The sequence below is a fragment of the Macaca nemestrina genome, chromosome 12 (assembly GCF_043159975.1).
Source record: "Macaca nemestrina isolate mMacNem1 chromosome 12, mMacNem.hap1, whole genome shotgun sequence".
Classification (NCBI taxonomy): domain Eukaryota; kingdom Metazoa; phylum Chordata; class Mammalia; order Primates; family Cercopithecidae; genus Macaca; species Macaca nemestrina.
The window spans coordinates 69172634-69190793 of NC_092136.1; the positions used below are offsets into that span (position 1 = coordinate 69172634).

At 40.4% G+C, this 18160-nt stretch overlaps 3 protein-coding genes across 3 annotated transcripts; all 3 read left to right on the forward strand.

The window, feature by feature from the left end:
* Positions 1 to 1823: 1823 nt before the first annotated feature.
* On the forward strand, positions 1824 to 3422 carry LOC105481481 (hemoglobin subunit gamma-like). Its single transcript, XM_011741090.2, has 3 exons — positions 1824 to 1975; positions 2099 to 2321; positions 3206 to 3422. Exons 1-3 carry the CDS (start codon positions 1884 to 1886, stop codon positions 3332 to 3334), a joined length of 444 nt encoding a protein of 147 aa, XP_011739392.2. The 5' UTR covers positions 1824 to 1883; the 3' UTR covers positions 3335 to 3422.
* A 3281-nt stretch (positions 3423 to 6703) lies between these two features.
* LOC105468622 (hemoglobin subunit gamma) lies at positions 6704 to 8316 on the forward strand. Its single transcript, XM_011718819.2, has 3 exons — positions 6704 to 6855; positions 6979 to 7201; positions 8098 to 8316. Exons 1-3 carry the CDS (start codon positions 6764 to 6766, stop codon positions 8224 to 8226), a joined length of 444 nt encoding a protein of 147 aa, XP_011717121.1. The 5' UTR covers positions 6704 to 6763; the 3' UTR covers positions 8227 to 8316.
* A 587-nt stretch (positions 8317 to 8903) lies between these two features.
* Positions 8904 to 14852, forward strand: LOC105468909 (uncharacterized). The gene is made up of 5 exons (XM_024788748.2): positions 8904 to 8966; positions 9237 to 9383; positions 13164 to 13363; positions 13485 to 13707; positions 14581 to 14852. The coding sequence occupies exons 1-5, from the start codon at positions 8904 to 8906 to the stop codon at positions 14689 to 14691; spliced, it is 744 nt and encodes a 247-aa protein (XP_024644516.2). The 3' UTR covers positions 14692 to 14852.
* Positions 14853 to 18160: the final 3308 nt, after the last annotated feature.

Genomic DNA, 18160 nt, shown 5'->3' on the forward strand with positions numbered 1-18160 from the left:
GAACAAGACTCCATCTCAAAAACAACAGCAACAACAACAACAACAACAACAACAACAACAACAACAACAAAAACAGATTCAAAAGATTCACTTGATTAAACCTCAGTGGGCTTAGACACCAGTCTCTGAGACATTCTACAAATGGAACCCAACCAGATTCCCAGATATGGTCAAAGATCTATACACACCCATCTACCCATCTCACAGATCCCCTGTCTTAAAGAGACCCTAATTTGGATTCACCTCAGTCTCTGTAATCTGTACCTGCATACCAATAAAAATCTTTCTCACCCACCCTTAGATTGAGAGAAGTCACTTATTATTATGTGAATAACTGGAAGATACCGATATGTTGACAAATCTTTTTCTTTCCTTTTTTATTCAACTTTTATTTTAACTTCCAAAGAACAAGTGCAATATGTGCAGCTTTGCTGCATGGGTCAACATGTATCTTTCTGGTCTTTTAGCCGTCTCACACTTTGAGCAGATATAAGCTTTACACAAGATTATGAAGGCTGAAAGGATTCCACCAATATTATTATAATTAGTATTAATCTGATAGGTTAGGGGAAGTAGACCTCCCGTCCAATAAAACAGATTTCCAGAGTTTCTGACATCATAATCTACCAAGGTCATGGATCACTTTCAGAGAAAAAACAAAAGCAAAACCAAACCCACCAAGAAACAAAAATCCAAAAGAAAAAATAAAGGAAAAAACACCATGAATACTTCCTGCCATGTTCAGTGGCCAATATGTCAGAAATAGCACTGAGTTACAGATAAAGATGTCTAAACTAAAGTGACATCCCAACTGTCACAGTGTGTGGCCTATTAGTCAATTAAAGCAGTCCCTGCCTCTTTAGAGTTGTTTTCCATGCAATTACATGTCTTATGTCTTAGAATAAGATTCCCTGAGAACTGAACCTAGCATTTATACAAGATAATTAATTCTAAGCCATAGTACCTGCCAAAGAACATTCTACCATCATCTTTACTGAACACAGAAGAGCTACACCAAAAACCTGGGTCATCAGCCAGCACACACACTTATCCAGTGATAAATACACATCATCGGGTGCCTACATACATACCTGAATAAGAAAAAAAAATACCTTTGCTGAGATGAAACACACATGATTTATTTCAAATAGGTACAGAGAAGTAGATACTAAAGTAAGGATTAAGTATTATATTATATTACATAACATTAATCTATTCCTGCACTGAAACCGTTGCTTTATATGATTTTTTTTTTCACTACACTAATGAGAACTTAAGAGATAATGGCCTAAAACCACAGAGAGTATTTTCAAAGATAAGTATAGCATAATGCTTACTAAATGAGACTAAGACTTGTCCCATCAAAAATCCTGGACCTATGCCTAAAACACGTGTCACAATCCCCGAACTTTTCAAAAATTGGTACATGCTTTAACTTTAATCTCCAGGCCTCACTGGAGCTAGAGACAAGAAGGTAAAAAAGGCTGACAAAAGAAGTCCTGGTATCTTCTATGGTGGGAGAAGGAAACTAGCTAAAGGGAAGAATAAATTAGAGAAAAATTGGAATGATTGAATCGGAACAAGGCAAAGGCTATAAAAAAATTAAGCAGCAATATCCTCTTGGGGGCCCCTTCCCCACACTATCTCAATGCAAATATCTGTCTGAAACGGTCCCTGGCTAAACTCCACCCATGGGTTGGCCAGTCTTGCCTTGACCAATAGCCTTGACAAGGCAACCTTGACCAATAGTCTTAGAGTATCAGGTGAGGCCAGGGGCCGGTGGCTGGCTAGGGATGAAGAATAAAAGGAAGCACCCTCCAGCAGTTCCACACACTCGCTTCTGGAACGGCTGAGATTATCAATAAGCTCCTAGTCCAGACACCATGGGTCATTTCACAGAGGAGGACAAGGCTACTATCACAAGCCTGTGGGGCAAGGTGAATGTGGAAGATGCTGGAGGAGAAACCCTGGGAAGGTAGGCTCTGGTGACCAGGACAAGGAAGGGAAGGAAGGACCCTGTGCCTGGCAAAAGTCCAGGCCACTTCTCAGGATTTGTGGCACTTTCTGACTGTCAAACTGCTCTTGTTCAATCTCACAGGCTCCTGGTTGTCTACCCATGGACCCAGAGGTTCTTTGACAGCTTTGGCAACCTGTCCTCTGCCTCTGCCATCATGGGCAACCCCAAGGTCAAGGCACACGGCAAGAAGGTGCTGACTTCCTTGGGAGATGCCATAAAGAACCTGGATGATCTCAAGGGCACCTTTGCCCAGCTGAGTGAGCTGCACTGTGACAAGCTGCATGTGGATCCTGAGAACTTCAGGGTGAGTCCAGGAGTTTCAGCAGTTTTAGAGTTCAGTCTCAAGGCAACTTAGACAACTGAGTATTGATCTGAGGACAGCCGAATCTACCTGCTGGGTGTGAGCTATTTGAAGATACTGGGGTTGGGAGTGAAGAAACTGCAGAGGACTAACTGGGCTGAGACCGAATGGTAATGTTTTAGGGCCTAAGGAGTGCCTCTAAAAATCTAGACGGACAATTTTGACATTGACAAAAGAGAGGTGGAAATGAGGAAAATGACTTTTCTTTATTAGATTCCGGTAGAAAGAACTTTCATCTTTCCCTCATTTTTGTTATTTGTTTTAAAACATCTATCTGGAGGCAGGACAAGTATGGTCATTAAAAAGATGCAGGCAGAAGGCATATATTGGCCCAGTCAAAGTGGGGAACTCTGGTGACCAAACAGAGTCTGAGGCTATTCCTATATCAGCTGGACACATACAAAATGCCACTATCACTTCATTACAAACTTATATCCTCTAATTCCAGATGGGGGCAAAGTGTGTCCAGGGGTGAGGATCAATTGAAACATTTGGGCTAGAGTAGATTTTGAAAGCCAGGGGTTTGTGTGTGTGTGTGTGTGTGTGTGTGTGCGCGCGCGCGCGCTTGTGTTTCTTTTAATGTTTTCAGCCTACAACATACAGGGTTTGTGGTGGCAAGAAGACAGCAAGTTTTAAATTTTGGTCAGTGACTAGTGCTGCAAGGGGAACAACTACCTGCATTTAATGGAAGGCAAAATCTCAGGCTTTGAGGGAAGTTAACATAGGCTTGATTCTGGGTGGAAGCTGGGTGTGTAGTTTCTGGAGGCCAGGCTGGAGCTCCCAGCTCACTATGGGTTCATTTTTGTTGTCTCCTTTCATCTCAACAGCTCCTGGGAAATGTGCTGGTGACTGTTTTGGCAATCCGTTTCGGCAAAGAATTCACCCCTGAAGTGCAGGCTTCCTGGCAGAAGATGGTGGCTGGAGTGGCCAGTGCCCTGTCCTCCAGATACCACTGAGCCCCCTGCCCACGATGCAGAGCTTTCAAGGATAGGCTTTATTCTGCAAGCAATAAAAACAATAAATCTATTCTGCTAAGCGATCACACATGGTTGTCTTCAGTTCTTTTTTTATGTCTTTTTAAATATATGAACCACAAAGGGTTTTATGTTGAGGGATGTGTGTATGTGTATTTGTACATGGCTGTGTGTGTTAGTGTCATGTGCATATTCCTCACTTTTTTGTTTACATGAGATGTGGGTTTTGATGAGCAATTAAAAGAACTAGACAATAAAGAAACTTGTACATGGGAGTTATGCAAGTGAGAATAAAAAGTGTAGGAGAAATCTGGTGGGACGAAAGACCTCTGTAGGACAGGACTCCTCAGAAACAGATGTTTTGGAAGAGATGGGGAAAGGTTCAGTGAAGACCTGGGGGCTGGATTGCAGCACAGCAGCGAGGAAGGGGCTCAACGAAGACAAAGTGTTCCAAATTTAGGAAGTCAAGGTTTAGGCAGGGATAGCCATTCTATTTTATTAGGGGCAATACTATTTCTAATGGCATCTGACTTTTCTCAGTCCTTGTGAGGCTCTATGGGGAGGTTGAGGTGTTAGAGATCAGAGCAGGAAACAGATTTTTCTTTCCACAGTAACTGCAATGAAGTGATCCTTACTTTACTAAGAAACTTTTCGTTTTAAGTGTTGATGCATGCCTAAAGAGGCGAAATTAATCCCATGCCCTTAAGTCACAGCATTTCAAGGAAGAGACCTCATTGTAAGCTTCTAGGGGAGGTGGGGACTTAGGTGAAGGAAATGAGCCAGCAGAGGCTCACAAGTCAGCATCATAGTGTCATGCCTGAGCAGCAGACCAGCACTGTCAGATGAAAATGTAGTGTGAAGAATTTGTATAACATTAATTGAGAAGGCAGATTCACTGGAATTCTTATATAATTGAAAGTTAATGCATGTTTATAAGCGAGTGTTTAGTTTAATGTGATGGTGTTATGAACCTAACCCTTGTGTCTCCAGGAAATTCACATGCTAAATCCCCAACTCCCAGTTGGCCCCATTTGTCTGGGAGGCTTTGGAAAAGTAATTAGGTTTAGATGAGCTCATGAGAGCAGATCGCTCTCAAAGAATTATTTTCCTCATCAGAAGCAGAGAGGTTAGCCATTTCTCTTCCTTCTGGTGAGGACACAGTGAGGAGTCAGCCATCTGCAACCCAGGAAGAGAACCCTGACCAGGAATCAGCAGAAATGTGAGAAAAAAATCTGTTGTTGAAGCCATCCGGTCTATGCTATTTTGTTATAGCACCTTGCACTAAGTAAGGCAGATGAAGAAGGAGAAAAAAATAAACTTGGGTGTTCAGTGGATTAGAAACCATGTTTATCTCAGGTTTACAAATCTCCCCTGGTCTCCTATGTTTCAGTATAAAATACCTACTCTACTACTCTCATCTGTAACTCCCAAGTCGTAAGCCTGAGCCCTTCTCTCTAACTTTGATTTCTCCTATTTTTTCTTCAATGTACTTTAGGCTTGTAATGTATTTATATACAGTGAAATGTCAAGTTCTTTCTTTATATTTCTTTCTTTTCGTTTTTCTCCTCAGCCTCGTTTTCTACATGCCCTTCCTATTTTCAGGAACTTCTTTCTCCAAACATCTTCTGCCTGGCTCCATCATACCATAAAGGACCCACTTCAAATGCTGTCACTCACTACCATTTTACAATTCGCACTTTCTTTCTTGTTTCTTTCTTTTTTTTTTTTTTTAGTAAAACAAGTTTATAAAAAATTAAAGTAAAGGAATAAATGAACGGCTACTTCATAGGCAGAGTAGCCCCAAGGGCTGCTCGTTGCCGATTTGTGTTGTTATTTTTCAATAGTATGCTAAACAAGGGGTAGATTATTTATGCCGCCCGTTTTTAGGCCATAAAAGATAACTTCCTGATGTTGCCATGGCATTTTTTCCTTTTAATTTTATTTCATTTCATTTTAATTTAATACATGTGCAGGATGTGCAGGCTTGTTACATGGGCAAATGTGTACCTTTCTGGCCTTTTAGCCATCTTTATCAACGAACAGGTATAATCTTTACACAGGATCATGAAGGCTGAAAGGATTTCACCAATTTAAATCAACCTGATAGCTTAGGGGATAAACTAATTGAAGATACAGCTCACCTCCAATAAACCAGAATTCCAGAGCTTCTGGCATAATCTAGCAAGGTTTGAGATCATGGATCACTTTCAGAGAAAAACAAAAACAAACTAACCAAAAGCAAAACAGAACCAAAAAACCAGCAGAAATACTTCTTACCCTGTTAACGGTCCAATATGTCAGAAACAGCACTGCGTTAGAAATAAAGCTGTCTAAAGTACACTGATATTCGAGTTGTCATAGTGTGTGGACTATTAGCCAATAAAAACAGCCCTTGCTTCTCTAGAGTTGTTTTCCGTGCACACACATGTCTTATGTCTTAGAATAAGATTCCCTGAGAAGTGAACCTAGCATCTATACAAGATAATTAATTCTAATGGAGAGTACCTGCCAAAGAACATTCCACCATCATCTTTACTGAGCATAAAAAAGCTACACCAAAACCCTGGTCATCAGCCAGCACACACACTTACCCAGTGATAAATACACATCATATGATATATATATACATCCTGAATATGGAATCCAATATTTTTTCTAAGATGAAACAGGCATGATTTATTTCAAATAGGTACAGATAAGTACATATTGAGGTAAGGATTAGGTCTTATATTACATAACACTAATCTTTCACTGCACTGAAACTGGCTTTATAGGAATTATTTTCACTGCACTATTGAGAACTTAAAAGATAACAGAAAAAGCCACAGAGAGTATTTTCAAAGATAAGTATAGCACAATGCTTACTAAATGAGACTAAGACTTGTCCCATCAAAAATCCTGGACCTATGCCTAAAACACGTGTCACAATCCCCGAACTTTTCAAAAATTGGTACATGCTTTAACTTTAATCTCCAGGCCTCACTGGAGCTAGAGACAAGAAGGTAAAAAAGGCTGACAAAAGAAGTCCTGGTATCTTCTATGGTGGGAGAAGGAAACTAGCTAAAGGGAAGAATAAATTAGAGAAAAATTGGAATGATTGAATCGGAACAAGGCAAAGGCTATAAAAAAATTAAGCAGCAGTATCCTCTTGGGGGCCCCTTCCCCACACTATCTCAATGCAAATATCTGTCTGAAACGGTCCCTGGCTAAACTCCACCCATGGGTTGGCCAGTCTTGCCTTGACCAATAGCCTTGACAAGGCAACCTTGACCAATAGTCTTAGAGTATCAGGTGAGGCCAGGGGCCGGCGGCTGGCTAGGGATGAAGAATAAAAGGAAGCACCCTCCAGCAGTTCCACACACTCGCTTCTGGAACGGCTGAGATTATCAATAAGCTCCTAGTCCAGACACCATGGGTCATTTCACAGAGGAGGACAAGGCTACTATCACAAGCCTGTGGGGCAAGGTGAATGTGGAAGATGCTGGAGGAGAAACCCTGGGAAGGTAGGCTCTGGTGACCAGGACAAGGAAGGGAAGGAAGGACCCTGTGCCTGGCAAAAGTCCAGGCCGCTTCTCAGGATTTGTGGCACTTTCTGACTGTCAAACTGCTCTTGTTCAATCTCACAGGCTCCTGGTTGTCTACCCATGGACCCAGAGGTTCTTTGACAGCTTTGGCAACCTGTCCTCTGCCTCTGCCATCATGGGCAACCCCAAGGTCAAGGCACACGGCAAGAAGGTGCTGACTTCCTTGGGAGATGCCATAAAGAACCTGGATGATCTCAAGGGCACCTTTGCCCAGCTGAGTGAGCTGCACTGTGACAAGCTGCATGTGGATCCTGAGAACTTCAGGGTGAGTCCAGGAGTTTCAGCAGTTTCAGAGTTCAGTCTCAAGGCAACTTAGACAACTGAGTATTGATCTGAGGACAGCCGAATCTACCTGCTGGGTGTGAGCTATTTGAAGATACTGGGGTTGGGAGTGAAGAAACTGCAGAGGACTAACTGGGCTGAGACCGAATGGTAATGTTTTAGGGCCTAAGGAGTGCCTCTAAAAATCTAGACGGACAATTTTGACATTGACAAAAGAGAGGTGGAAATGAGGAAAATGACTTTTCTTTATTAGATTCCGGTAGAAAGAACTTTCATCTTTCCCTCATTTTTGTTATTTGTTTTAAAACATCTATCTGGAGGCAGGACAAGTATGGTCATTAAAAAGATGCAGGCAGAAGGCATATATTGGCCCAGTCAAAGTGGGGAACTCTGGTGACCAAACAGAGTCTGAGGCTATTCCTATATCAGCTGGACACATACAAAATGCCGCTATCACTTCATTACAAACTTATATCCTCTAATTCCAGATGGGGGCAAAGTGTGTCCAGGGGTGAGGATCAATTGAAACATTTGGGCTAGAGTAGATTTTGAAAGCCAGGGGTTTGTGTGTGTGTGTGTGTGTGTGTGTGTGTGTGTGTGTGTGCGCGCGCGCGCGCTTGTGTTTCTTTTAATGTTTTCAGCCTACAACATACAGAGTTTGTGGTGGCAAGAAGACAGCAAGTTTTAAATTTTGGCCAGTGACTAGTGCTGCAAGGGGAACAACTACCTGCATTTAATGGAAGGCAAAATCTCAGGCTTTGAGGGAAGTTAACATAGGCTTGATTCTGGGTGGAAGCTGGGTGTGTAGTTTCTGGAGGCCAGGCTGGAGCTCTCAGCTCACTATGGGTTCATTTTTGTTGTCTCCTTTCATCTCAACAGCTCCTGGGAAATGTGCTGGTGACTGTTTTGGCAATCCGTTTCGGCAAAGAATTCACCCCTGAAGTGCAGGCTTCCTGGCAGAAGATGGTGGCTGGAGTGGCCAGTGCCCTGTCCTCCAGATACCACTGAGCCCCCTGCCCACGATGCAGAGCTTTCAAGGATAGGCTTTATTCTGCAAGCAATAAAAATAATAAATCTATTCTGCTAAGAGATCACACATGATTTTCTTCAGCTCTTTTTTTACATCTTTTAAAATATATGAGCCCCAAAGGGTTTATATTGAGGGATGTGTGTATGTGTATTTCTGTATGGCTATGTGTGTTTGTGGTGTGCGCATGCTCCCCATTTATTTTTACATGAGATGTGAATTTTGATGAGCAAATAAAAGAACAAAGCAGTAAAGACACTGATATACGGGAGTTCTGCAAGTTGGGGGTAAATTGTGCAGGAGAAAGCTGGTAAGAAGAAAGACCTCTATAGGACAGACTCCTCAGAAACATGTTTTGGAAGAGATGGGGAAAGTTTCAGTGAAGACCTGGGTGTTGGATTGCAGCAGAGTAGTAAGGATGGTTCTTAATGAAGGGAAAGTGTTCCAAGCTTTCGGAGGTCAAGGTTTAGTCAGGTGTAGCATTTATTTTGTTAGGGGGAATATTATTTCTAATGGCATCTGGCTTTTCATAGCCCTTGTGGATGCCTAAGAAAGTAAGATTAATCCCATGTCCTCAAGTGTGCAGATTGGTCACAGCATTTCCAGGAAGAGACCTCACTGTAAGCTTCTGGGGGAGGTGAGGACTTAGGTGTAAGAAATGAATCAGCAGAGGCTCACAAGTCAGCATGAGCATGTTGTGTCTGAGCAAGAGACCTGTACTGTGAGATCAAAAGTAGTGGGAAGAATTTGTACAAGATTAATTGGAAGGCTTACTCAATGGAATTTTTGTATAGTTGGATGTTAGTGCATCTGTATAAGTAAGAGTTTAATGTGATGGTGTTATGGACCTAATGTTTGTCTCCTCACAATTTACATGCTGAATCCCCAACTCCCAACTGACCTTATTTGTAGGGGAGACTTTTGAAAAGTAACTAGGTTTAGATGAGCTCATAAGAGCATATCCCCATCATAAAATTTATTTCCTTGTTAGAAGCAGAGAGACAAGCCATTTGTCTTTCCTCCCAGTGAGGACACAGTGAGAAGTCAGCTATCTGCAATCCAGGAAGAGAACCCTGACCACAAATCAGCCTTCAGAAACGTGAGAAAAAATTCTGTTGTTGAAGCCATCCAGTCTTTGGTATTTTGTATTTTGTTATAGCACCTTGCACTGAGTAAGGCAGATGAGGAAGGAGAAAAAAATAAGCTTAGGGTTTGAGTGGACTAGAGACCATGTTTATCTCAGGTTTACAAATCTCCCCTGGTCCCCTAAATTTCAGTATAAAATACCTACTCTACTATTCTCATCTGTAAGACCCAAATAATAAGCCTGTGCCCTTCTCTCTAATTTTGATTTCTCTTATTTTTACTTCAACATGCTCTACTCTAGCCTTGCAATGTCTTTACATACAGTGAAATGTCAAGTTCTTTATTCTTTTTTTTTCCTTTCTTTCTTTGTTTCTCCTCAGCCTCAGAATTTGGCACATGCCCTTCCTTCTTTCAGGAACTTCTTTCTCCAAAAGTCTCTGCCTGGCTCCATCATATCATAAAGGACCCACTTCAAATGCAGTCACTACCATTTCACAATATGCACTTGTTTTTTTTAAGTCATAGCAAGTTTCTTAAGAGAGTAAAGAAATAAAAGAATGACTATTGTATAGGCAGAGCACCCCCGAGGGCTGCTAGTTGTTCATTTTTATGGTTATTTCTTGATGATATGTTAAACAAGTTTTGGATTATTTATGCCTTCTTTTTTTAGGCCATATAGGGTAACTTCCTAACATTGCCATGTCATTTGTTTTTATTTTTTTCTTTTGATTTAATTTAATTTTACCTTAAATTCCAGGGTACATGTGCAGGATATGCAGGTTTGTTTTATAGGTAAATGTGTGCCATGGTTTTAATGTTTTTTTTTTTTCTTCTTGTAAAGTTGTTTAAGTTTCTTATTTACTCTGGATGTTAGGCCTTTGTCAGAAGAATAGATTGCAAACATTTTTCCATGTTCTGTAGATTGTCTTTCGCTCTGATGGTAGTTTCTTTTTCTGTGAAGGAGCTCTTTAGTTTAATTAGATTCCGTTAGTCAATTTTTGGTTTTGCTGCAATTGCTTTTCATGTTTTCATCATGAAATCTTTGCCCATGCCTATATCATGAAGGGTATTGCCCTGATTTTTTTCTAGGCTTTTTAGAGTTTGGGGTTTTTCATTTAAGTCTCAAATCCATCTGGATTTAATTTTTGGATAAGGTATAAGGAAGGGGTCCAGTTTCATTTTTCAGCATATGGCTAGCTAGTTCTGCCCATCATTTATTAAATTGAAAATCCTTTCCCCATTGCTTGCTTTTGTCAGGTTTCTCAAAGACCAGATGGCTGTAGATACAATATGCAGTTTCTTCAAGTCATATAATACCACCTGAAATCTCTTATTCATTCATTTATTTCAGTATGTAAGCTGGTCTCCTCTACTCACTATAGTGAGGGCACCATTAGACAAAAGAATCTGTCTGTCTAGTTCATGTAAGATTCTCAGAATTAAGAAAAATGGATGGCATATGAAACTTAATGGATGACATATGGGACCTAATATGTACTTGTTGAATTAATACATAAAATGCAACAGGAAGAAGTTGACAACTGCAATGATGACCTGATATTGATGATATAAGAGTCTATAGATCACACTAGAAGCAATAACCATGGAAAACAACTGGAAACGGGGAACAGCCACAAACATGAAAGAATCAATACTTCCAGGAAGGTGATCACAGGTCACTTTTCTTGGAGCAGATGAGAGAAAAGTGGAAGTTCGCAGTAACTGTTGAATTGCTGGTTGGCTGATAAAAAGATGGGGCAGCTGTTCACCAATATGCAGGGTTTTAGATGTATGTACCTAAGGATATGAGGTATGGCAATGAACAGACATTCTGTTGGGAATTAGTTTTAAGGCCATTAAAGGACACGACCTGAAGTGTCCTCTCAGGCCAGTCCCCACAACTCAATGTAAATGTGTCTCCTGCATATAGTCAAGGTTGCCACTTATTTTTCTTCATATCATCGATCTCTGCTCTTAAAGATAATCTTATTGGTTTTGCCTCAAACTCTGTTTGTCACTACAAACTGTCCCCATGTTCCTAAGTAAAACAGATAACTGCCTCTCAACTATATCCAGTAGACTAAAATCCTGTGTCTCCAATATCAGAAATTCAGCTTTAATATATTGGATTGAACTCTTTGAAATTTAGAGTCTCCTTGAAGTACACATGAGGATGATCTCCTAAACTTTATTTCTTGTAAGCATTTATTTCAGGGGGAACACACAAACTAGCATCCCAAACCTCTAAGTATGAGGGCAATAAGCCTTAAGAATATAAAATAAAGTGTTATTCTCTCTGCCGGTGGAAGCGTGCCCTGTCTATTCCTGAAATTGCTTGTTTGAGACGCATGAGACGTGCAGCACCTGAGACACGTGCAGCAGTCTGTGGAATATTGGCAGTGAAGAATGTCTCTGCCTGATTAGATATAAAGACAAGTTAAACACATTACAGCATTACAGCATTAGACTGTAGATCAAGCCTGTGCCAGACACAAATGACCTAACGCCCAGCACGGGCCACGGAAACTTCTTCTATACTCTTGCTTGAACACAGCAGCACCCTTCTACCCCAACACTATTAGATGCTCTGGCATAATTTTGCAGATATGTGGAATTTGACATGGACTATTGTTGAGTGATTCAGAGGAAATCTCCTTTGCTCAGATAAGTACACTGACTACAAAATGGATTTTAAAAACATGGTAATAAAACCCAGTTTTCCCCTTACTTCCCTAGTTTGTTTCTTTTTTTTTTTTTTTTTTTGAGACGGAGTCTTGCTGTGTCGCCCAGGCTGGAGTGCAGTGGCCGGATCTCAGCTCACTGCAAACTCTGCCTCCCGGGTTTAAGCCATTCTCCTGCCTCAGCCTCCTGAGTAGCTGGGACTACAGGCACCCGCCACCTTGCCCGGCTAGTTTTTTGTATTTTTTTTTTAGTAGAGACGGGGTTTCACTGTGTTAGCCAGGATGGTCTCGATCTCCTGACCTCGTGATCCACCCGTCTCGGCCTCCCAAAGTGCTGGGATTACAGGCTTGAGCCACCGCGCCCGGCCCCTAGTTTGTTTCTTATTCTGCTTTCTTCCAAATGGATGCTTGATAGAGGTGTTTATTTCTATTCTATTCTAAAAAGTGATGAAATTGGCTGGGCGCTGTGGCTCACGCCTGTAATCCCAGCACTTTGGGAGGCCAAGGCGGGTAGATCACAAGGTCAGGAGATCAAGACCATCCTGGCTAACATGGTGAAACCTCGTCTCTACTAAAAATACAAAAAATTAGCCCGGCATGGTGGCGGGAGCCTGTAGTCCCAGCTACTCGGAAGGCTGAGGCAGGAGAATGGTGTGAATCCAGGAGGCGGAGCTTGCAGAGAGAGAGAGAGAGAGAGAGAGAGAGAGAGAGAGAGAGAGAGGATGAAATTGTGTACTCAATGTAGAATTGAAAACCAAGAAAGGCTGTGGCTTCTTCCACATAAAGCCTGGATGAATAACACGTTGTTACATTGTCACAACTCCTGACCCAGGAATTGATGGCTAAGATATTTGTAATTCTTATCCTTTTCAGCTCTAACTTATTCCTATTTGTCAGCATTCAAGTTATTAGCAGCCACTGGTGAAGACTTTGAGAAATAAACTGCACACTGGATGGTGGGGGTAGTGTAGGAAAATGGAGGGGAAAGAAGTAAAGTTTCAAATTAAGCCTGAACAGCAAAGTTCCCCTGAGAAGCCCACCCGGATTCTATCAGAAACTTGAATGTCCATCTTGCAAAACTTCCCTTGCCCAAACCCCACCCCTGAAGTCGCAACCCACCCTTGACCAATAGATTCATTTCACTGAGACAGGCAAAAGGGCTGGGGGCCGGAGAGGAGAAACAAAAGCCACACAAGAAGCAGAAGTACAGGTATGCTTCTGGCTCATCTACGATCGCCAGGAAACTCCCAGATCTGACACCGTGGTGCATTTCACTGTTGACGAGAAGGCTGCTGCCACTAGCCTGTGAAGCAAGTTTAGGTGAGAAGGCTGGAGGTGAGATTCTGGGCAGGTAGGTACTGGAAGCCAGGGCGAGGTACAGAAAGGCAGAATGTGTTTCTGAAAGAGGGACTAGCCCATTGTCTTACATAGTCTGACTTTGCATCTGCTCTGTGATTATGACTGTCCCTCAGTCTCCTGGTTGTCTACCCATGGACCCAGAGGTACTTTGAAACTTTTGGCTATCTGGGCTCTGACTGTGCAATAATGGGCAACCTCAAAGTCAAGGCACATGGAAAGAAGGTGCTGATCTCCTTCGTAAAAGCTGTTATGCTCATGGATGACCTCAAAGGCACCTTTGCTATGCTGAGTGACCTGTACTGTAACAAGCTGCACGTGGACCCTGAGAACTTCCTGGTGAGTACTAAGTACACTCATGCTTTCTTCTTTACCCTTAGCTATTTGCACCATGGGTGCTTTTGAAAGCAGAGGTGGGTTTCTCTTGTGCTATGAGTCAGCTATGGGATATGATATTTCAGCAGTGGGATCGTTTTTGAGAGTTATGTTGCTCTAAATAACATAACTGATATTTGGTAGAGCAAGGACTATGAATAATGGAAAGGCACTTACCATTTGATAGCTCTGAAAAACACGTCTTATACAAAATTCTGGCCAAAATTAAACTGAGTGTTTTTGGATGAGGGAATGGAAGTTGAGATAGAGGAAATAACATCTTTCCTTTGGTCATTGAAATTTTCTGTGAAAATTAATAGACACTTTTCTGCATAGTCCTGGAAGTCAGAAAATGATCAACTAGAAAGATTAATGGGAAGCTTTTAAAAAGAGGATTGTTTCCTTCTGAATGATGATGGTATACTTTTGTGCACATGGTACAGGATTCTTTGTTATGAGTGTTTGGGAAAATTGTATGTGTGTGATGACTGGGGACTTATCCTATCCCTTACAGCTCCTTGAAGTACTGTTATCCTATTTTTAAAAAAGGACAGAGTCTCTAAAAAAGTGAAACAATTAATCACACTGTGCTGGGGTAGTGAGTTGGCATAGCAAGTAAAAGAAGGATAGGACACAATGGGAGGTGCAGCGCTGCCAGTCATATTGAAGCTGATGTCTATCCCATAATGGTGAACTTACCTTTGTGAGAATAAGACTGAGAGTTGCTCAAACTCTGGTCAAAAAGGAAGTAAGTGTTGTATCTATGTATTGCAAGTCCAGCTTGAGGCCTTCTATTCACTATGTACCATTTTCTTTTTATCTTCACTCCCTCCCCAGCTCTTAAGCAACGTGATATTGATTATTTTGGCAACCCACTTCAGAAAGAGTTTACCCTACAGATACAGGCTTCTTGGCAGGAACCCACAAATGCTGTGGCTAATGCTGTAGCCCTCAAGGGCCATTGAGTTCCCTGTCCACTATGTTTGTACCTATGTCCCAAAAGCTCATTTCCTTTAGACAGGGGACACTGAGGAGAAGAGCAGTATCCTGCCTGCAGATTCAGTTCCTGCATGATAAAAATAAAATAAAGAAATCTGCTCTCTAAGAAATATTATTGTATTCTTTTTCTGTCTTTATATTTTACATTGATTCAGCCAAAAGGACCCACCATTTCTGATGAAAATGAAAACATTGGAGAATGGGAGTTTAAGGGTAGAGAAGATACTTTCTTGCAATCCTGAAAGATAAGAGAGAACTTGTGGGTGGCTTTAGTGGAGTAGTTACTCCTAGGAAGGGGAAATCGTTCCTAGAATAAGGCAATGTCTTTAGAGAAAGTGAGGGCAATGGAGGTACTCTTTAGAGATGTAAGAGGATTGTCGATAATGTGTAGAGATATGTTAGGACTCAAATTAGAGATTCTGTATAGGCTATTATTTGTATGAACTCAGGATATAGCTCATTTGGTGACTGTAGTTCACTTCTACTTATTTTAAACAACATATTTTGATGATTTATAATGCAGTGGGGATGGGGCTTCCTAGAGACCAATCAAGGGCCAAACCCTGAACTTTCTCCTAATGTCTTCAATGGTATTAGTGGAGAATTATCTCTAAGGCATGTGAGCTGGCTGTCTTGGTTTACATCTGTAATTCATCTGCTACCTCTGTGACCTGAAACATATTTATAATTCCATTAAGCTGTAAATATGGTAGATTTATCATATTTATTTTCCTTAAAGGATTTTTGTAAGAATTAATTGAATTGATACCTGGAAAGTCTTTATTACACTACCCGATAAATAATAAATCTCTTTGTTCGGCTCTCTGTTTCTATAAATATATACAAGTTTTATTGTTTTTGGTGGTATTGATTTTATTCTCTTTCTATATATACATATATGTGCATTCATAAATATATACAATTTTTATGAATAAAAAAATTATTACCAATCAATATTGAAAACAACTGATTTCTGTTGAAGACAAAAGTCTTGTTTATGTGAGTAAACAGCAGATTAAAAGGCTGAGATTTAGGAATTAGCATGTTAGGTCAAGTTGGTAGAGGAGAATATGGACATTTAAAAGAGGCAGGGTGCTATAAAATTAGGGAAACTGGATGCAGAGACCACATGAAGCAAGAAAAATGGCTATTGTTTTGAGCAAAAATCACTGAAAATTCTTGCATGTAAGAGTGACATAATAAATAGGGAAATGTAGGAAAATTGATTCACATGTATATATATAGAACTGATTAGACAAAGTCTAACTCAGGTATAGTCAGAGGAGCTTGCTGTAATTATATTGAGGTGATAGATAAAGAACTGAAGTTGATGGAAACAATGAAGTTAAGAAAAAAATTGAGTAAGAAACCATCATGGCAGTGATTGCACAGAACTGGAAAACATTGTGAAACAGAGAGTTAGAGATGACAGCTAAAAATCTCTGCCTGTGAATGAAAAGAAGGAAATGTATTGACAGAAGAGAAAATGCCTACAAGCCCCCTGTTTGAATCTGGCAATGAACATAGCCATTCTGTGGCAATCGCTTCAAACTCCTGTACCCAAGACCCTTAGGAAGTATGTAACACCCTCAAACTGACTCAAAATAGGTTTTAGAAGATATAATATCCTTTCCTCTCCAGTTTCACTAATCCCGAAACCTCTTTCTCAAAGTATTTCCTGTATGTGTCCACCCCAAAGAGCTCGTCTTACCATATCTCTTGAGTGGGAGCACATAGATAGGCGGTGCTACCATTTAATAGCTTCTGAAATTCCTTTGTGATATTTTTGAGTCCCCACTAATAACCCACAAAGCAGAATAAATAACAGTTGCTCATGTGCAATAATCACTCAACTGCTGTCTTGTAGCATACATTAATTAAGCACATTCTTTGAATAATTACCGTGTCCATTCACACTTTAAAATTTCATACTTGTGCTATCCCCTGCCCTTCTGAATGTCATTCTGTATTTTAAATTAAGAGACAAGAGTTCAATTTCCTGTGTTACTTACTGTTCATTTCTCGCTGAGCAGTTTTCACATTCACCTTTACTGGAAAATATGTAAGTACACATCTTGACACACAGGAAAAATATACCAAACTGACATGAAGCATGAATGCTTGTGCATGTAGTCATATAAAATCTTGCAACAATGTAAACATTCTCTGATACACACATACAGATGTGTGTATATGTCTGTACAATTTCCTATGCTCCATGAACAAACATCCCATGCACACATAAGAACACACACTGTTACAGACGCATACTTGAGTGCATTGACAAAATTACCCCAGTCAATCGAGAGAATTTGGATTTCTGCATTTGACTCTGTTAGCTTTGTGCATGCTGTTCGTTTACTCTGGGTGATGTCTTTCCCTCATTTTGTCCTGTCTATCTTGTACTCATACTTTAAGTCTTAACTTAAATGTTATTTCAACTAAGAAGCTATTTTTTTTTAATTTTAACTGGGCTAAAAGCCCTGTCTATAAACTCTGCTATAATTATGGGCTCTTTCTTATTATAATATTTAGGATTTTTCTTACTAATGTACTTAATCTGCTCATTGTGTATTCCTCCCACTAACTATTAACCTCTTTTATGGTAGAGACATTGTCTTGTAAACTCTTATTTCCCTAGTATTTGGAGATTTAAAAAATGATTAAACTATCCAAAAATTAGATCTCTCTTTTCTACATTATGAGTATTACACTATCCATAGAGAAGTTTGTTTGAGACCTAAACTGAGAAACCTTTGGATCTAAAATGACTATGTGATATCTTAATATTTATAGGTCATGAGGTTCCTTCCTCTGCCTCTATACGGTTGTTCCTTCAATCTCCCTTGCTGTAGTTTGATTAGTCAATGAGTATGTGTCATGCATTTATTCACATCAGAATTTCATACACTAATAAGACATAGTATCAGAAATCAGTTTATTAGTTATATCAGTTAGGGTCCATCAAGGAAAGCACAAACCACTATCAGTTACTCAACCTAGAATTAAATACAGCTCTTAATAGTTAATTATCGTTGTATTAGAAGACCTAAAATATGAAACAAAGGACAGTGCAGAAATCTAGATGTTCGTAACATCAGAAAACTTTTTCCGCCATTAGGCCTAAAAGGACAGAAGGAGAAAATGTTTATACCACCATCCAGAACCAGGGGTCTACTGGATTCAATGAGATATTGGGGGCTCCTTGGAGAAAGCCAGAACTGTCTAATGGGGGCATCAAAATATCAACCATAAAAAAGACTGTCTGCTGTAGGAGATCCCTTCAGAGAGAGAGAGCGAGAGGAGAGAGAGAAGGCCAGAAATAATCTTGCTTATGCTTTCCCTCAGCTAGTGTTTACCATTGCAGAATGTACATGGGACCAAAAGGGTGAGTAAACCTGGGAAATGTCATTTCCTC